Source organism: Lagopus leucura, unplaced genomic scaffold (assembly GCF_019238085.1).
Source record: "Lagopus leucura isolate 7727_CA_CO unplaced genomic scaffold, USGS_WTPT01 35202-0_obj-0_obj, whole genome shotgun sequence".
NCBI classification, from domain to species: domain Eukaryota; kingdom Metazoa; phylum Chordata; class Aves; order Galliformes; family Phasianidae; genus Lagopus; species Lagopus leucura.
In genome coordinates, this window is record NW_024966250.1 from 5777 (window position 1) to 10560 (window position 4784).

A 4784-nucleotide genomic window follows, 5' to 3' on the forward strand; every position below is an offset into this window, starting at 1 on the left:
GGGGAACAGGTAGGGATGGGGATGGAGTAGGGATGGGGTGGGGATGGAGATGGGGATAGGGTGGGGGTGGGGATGAAGTAGGGATGGGATGGGGATGGGGAATGGGTGAGTATGGGGTAGGGGATGGGGGTGGAAAATGGGTAGGGATGGGGTGGGGACGGGATGGGGAATGGCAAACAGGTGGGGATGGGGGAATGGGGGTGGAAAATAGGTAGGAATGGGAGATGGGGTGGGGATGGGGATGGGGAATGGGTGAGTATGGGGTAGAGAATGGGGATGGGGAACGGGTGGGGATTGGGTAGGGGAAGAGTAGGGGTGGGGTGGGAATATGGGGTAGGGATGGGGTGGAGATGGGGAACGGATAGAGATAGGGTGGGGATGGGGAATGGGTCAGGGTGGGGATGGGGGTGGAGAACAGGTAGGGGATGGGGGAATGGGTGGGGATGGGATGGGGGATGGCTAGGGACAGAATGGGATCACAGAATCGTAGGGGTTGGAAGGGACCGCTGGAAATCATCGAGTCCAACCCCCCCCTGGGATGGGGACCAGATGGAGATGGGATGGGGATGGAAAACAGGATGGGACCGAGATGGAGACAGGGAGCAGGTGGGGACAGGATGGGAGTGGGGAGGGAGACTGGGTGTGGATGGGACAGGGATGGGGAGTGAGTGGGGACTGGGATGGAGAATGGGGATGATGGGGATGATGGGGATGGGAATGGGGATGGGGACCAGATAGGGATGGGCTGGGATAGGAATGGGGACCAGGTAGGGACAGGATGGGGATGGGGTGCAGGCGGGGACCAGGTGGGAGTAGGGACAGAGATGGGGTGCGGATGGGAAGAGAGACCAGGTAGGGATGGGATGGGGACTGGTTAGGGATGGGAACGGGGATGGGATGGGGACAGGGAAGGCATGTGGATCTATGGGGACAGGGACGGGGTGTGGACTGGGAACGGGGTAGGGATTGGGGAGGGGTAGGGATGGGACGGGGTGTGAACTGGAACAGGGATGGAGTAGGGACTGGGGACAGGCTGTGGATGGGGACAAGGATGGGATTGGGACCGGGGTGGGACTGGGACAGGGATGGAGTGTGGATGGGACTGGATAGGGAGAGGAATGGAGTGTGGACAGGGACACACAGACACTGGGATGTGGGGGGGACCAGGGGAGAACAGAGACCAGGGAGGGACGGGGACAGAGTGTGGAGAGGAATGGGGATTGGTGGGGGTGGGGATTGGGGTCAGGATGGGATGTGGACTGAGTGAGGATGGGATGGCGACTGGGTTGCGATGGGGATGGATGTGGGGACCAGGAAGGGACAAGGATGGATCTGAGCACCAGGAATGGCCATTGGGAAGGGATGGAGTTGCAGCTGGGATTGGCACAGGGACCGGGGAAGGATGGGGACCAGTGGGGATGGTGACATCTCTGGGTTCTGGTGTAGGGATCGGGTAGAGAGGGGGACAGCAGTGATTAGGGGTGAGAATTGGGGCTGATCCTACAGCGGATCCTACAAACCTCCCCTCCAAAATCCCACTCTGGTGTGCTGGGAAGGCACAGCCCCATCTTCGTGCCATCGGATCCCACGCGGAGACCCCCAGAGCGCGCGGATCAACGCCGGGGCTCCGTGCTCAGAGCCCAGGCTACTTGGGCTGTGTTTTTTAATCAGCTCCTAACCTCGGTGCCCTCGTTACCCCGCAGGCTCTCGTTGACCTGCTGCGCAGCGAGCGCTACGCCGCGCTCCGCTCCATCATCGTGTACTGCACGCGTCGGGAGGACACGGCCCGCGTCGCCGCGCTGCTCCGCACCTGTCTGCAGGACGAGCTGCTCACCAGCGCCACGCCAGGTACGGAGCAGGCCTGGAGCAACAGCGGAGCGCCCTGGTGGCCGGGAAGGCCAGTGGTGGCCAAGAGGTTCCCTGTGAGTCTCTATTAAGTGTTTTGATGGCTAAGAAGGCCAACGGTGGCCAAGAGGTTGGCTGTGAGTCCCCAAGAAGCCCAATGGTGGCCAACAATGTGCCCAGGTGGTCAAGAAGGCCAACCGTGGCCAAGAGGTTCCTTGTGAGTCTCTATGGTGTGTTTTGGTGCCAAAAAAGGACCAATGGTGGCCCAGAGGTTTGCTGTCAGTCAGAAGTGTCCCTTCCCAGACCCCAAGAAGGCCAACGGTGGCCAATAATGTGCCCAGGTGGTCAAGAAGGCCACCAATAGCCAAGAGGTTGGCTGTCAGTCAGTAGTGTCCCTTCTCAGTCCCTATGAAGGCCAACAGTGGCCAACAGTGAACCAAGGTGGCCAAGAGGCTCTCTGTGAGTCTCTATGGTGTGTTTTGGTGGCCAAGAAGGCCAGTGGTGGCCAACAGGTTGGCTGTGAGTCCTCAAGAAGCCCAGTGGTGGCCAACAATGTGTCCAGGTGGCCCAGAAGGCCAATGGTGTCCAAGAGGTTCCCTGTGAATCTCTATTGAGTGTTTTGGTGGCCAAGAAGGCCAACGGTGGCCAAGAGGTTTGCTGTCGGTCAGTAGTGTCCCTTCTCAGTCCCCATGAAGGCTAACTGTGGCCAACAGTGCTCCCTGGTGGCCAAGAGGTTCCCTGCAAGTCTCTGTGGTGTGTTTTGGTGCCCAAGAAGGCCAGTGATGGCCAAGAGGTTGGCTGTGAGTCCCCCAGAAGCCCAATGGTGACCAACAATGTGCCCAGGTGGTCAAGAAGGCCAACGGTGGCCAAGAGGTTTGCTGTCAGTCAGTATTGTCCCTTCTCACTCTCTAAGAAGACCAACGGTGGCCAACTGTGTTCCCTGGTGGCCAAGAAGTCCAATATTGGCCAAGAGGTTCCCTGTGAGTCTCTATGGTGTGTTTTGGTGGCCAGTAGTGGCCAGGAGTTTCACTGTGAGTCTCTATGGTGTGTTTTGGTGGCCAAGAAGGCCAGTGGTGGCCGACAGGTTGGCTGTGAGACCCCAAGAAGCCCAATGGTGGCCAACAATGTGCCCAGGTGGCCAAGAAGGCCAACGGTGGCCAAGAGGTTGGCTGTCAGTCAGTAGAGTCCATTCCCAGTCCTCCAGGAGGCCAACAGTGGCCAAGAGTGAACCCAGGTGGCCAAGAGGTTCCCTGTGAGTCTCTATGGTGTGTTTTGGTGCCAAAAAAGACCAATGGTGGCCAAGAGGTTGGCTGTCAGTCAGTAGAGTCCCTTCCCAGACCCCAAGAAGACCAATGGTGGCCAACAGTGTTCGCTGGTGGCCAAGAAGTCCAATACTGGCCAAGAGGTTCCCCGTGAGTCTCTATGGTGTGTTTTGGTGGCCAGTAGTGGCCAGGAGTTTCACTGTGAGTCTCTATGGTGTGTTTTGGTGGCCAAGAAGGCCAGTGGTGCCTGACAGGTTGGCTGTGAGTCCCCAAGAAGCCCAATGGTGGCCAACAATGTGCCCAGGTGGTCAAGAAGGCCAACCGTGGCCAAGAGGTTGGCTGTCAGTCAGTAGTGTCCCTTCCCAGGCCCCAAGAAGGCCAACGATGGCCAACAGTGTTCCCTGATGGCCAAGAGGTTCCCTCTGAGTCTCTATGGTTTTGGTGGCCAAGATGGCTGGCAGTGGCCAAGTGTTTGTGAGTCAGTAGTGTCCCTTCTCACTCTCTAAGAAGGCCAACGGTGGCCAACAGTGTTCCCTGGTGGCCAAGAAGTCCAATATTGGCCAAGAGGTTCCCTGTGAGTCTCTATAGTGTGTTTTGGTGGCCAAGAAGCCCAGTGGTGGCCAACAATGTGCCCAGGTGGCCAAGAATGCCAGTGGTGGCCAACAGGTTGGCTGTGAATCCCCAAGAAGCCCAGTGGTGGCCAACAATGTGCCCAGGTGGCCAAAAAAGCCAATGGTGACCAAGAGGTTCCCTGTGAATCTCTACTGTGTGTTTTGGTGGCCGAGAAGACCAACAGTGGCCAAGAGGTTGGCTGTCAGTCAGTAGTGTCCCTTCCCAGGCCCCAGGAAGGCCAACAGTGGCCAACAGTGAACCCAAGTGGCCAAGAGGTTCCCTGCAAGTCTCTATGGTGTGTTTTGGTGGCCAAGAGGTTGGCTGTCAGTCAGTAGTGTCTCTTCCAAGTCCTCAAGAACCCCAGTGGTGGCCAAGAGTGAACCCAGGTGGCCAAGAGGTTCCCTGTGAGTCTCTATTTTGTGTTTTGGTGGCCAAGAAGGCCAACGGTGCCCAAGAGGTTGGCTGTGAGACCCCAGGAAGCCCAATGGTGGCCAACAGTGTGCCCAGGTGGCCAAGAAGACCAACCGTGGCCAAGAGGTTCCCTGTGAATCTCTATGGTGTGTTTTGGTGGCAAAAAAGACCAACGGTGGCCAAGAGGTTGGCTGTCAGTCAGTAGTGTCCCTTCTCAGTCCCCATGAAGGCCAACAGTGGCCAGCGGTGAACCAAGGTGGCCAAGAAGGCCAACGGTGTCCAAGAGGTTGGCTGTGAGTCAGTAGTGTCCCTTCCTAGTCCCTAAGAAAGCCAGCGGTGGCCAACAGTGAACCCAGGTGGCCAAGAGGTTCCCTGTGAGTCTCTATGGTGTGTTTTGATGGCCCCTGGTGGCCAGGAGTTTCACTGTGAGTCTCTATTGTGTGTTTTGGAGGCCAAAAAGGCGAACAGTGGCCAAGAGGTCCCCTGTGAGTCTCTATTTTGAGTTTTGATGGCCAAGTAGGCCAAAGGTGGCCAAGAGGTTGGCTGTCAGTCAATAGTGTCCATTCCCAGACCCCAAGAAGGCCAACGGTGGCCAGCAATGTTCTCTGGTGGCCAAGAGGTTCCCTTTGAGTCTCTATGGTGTGTTTTGGTGGC

The 4784-nt window shown here is 57.7% G+C and overlaps 1 protein-coding gene across 1 annotated transcript in view; it reads left to right on the forward strand.

The window, feature by feature from the left end:
- The window catches only part of RECQL4 (RecQ like helicase 4), a gene marked incomplete at its 3' end in the record, with an annotated part of 11851 nt that overhangs the window by 5748 nt on the left and 1319 nt on the right, over window positions 1–4784 (forward strand). Inside the window, exons 7-9 of the mRNA XM_042893043.1 lie at window positions 1704–1816; window positions 1874–1897; window positions 2386–2399. Coding sequence (XP_042748977.1) covers window positions 1704–1816; window positions 1874–1897; window positions 2386–2399 — 151 coding nt within the window. The remainder of the gene's footprint in view (window positions 1–1703; window positions 1817–1873; window positions 1898–2385; window positions 2400–4784) is intronic.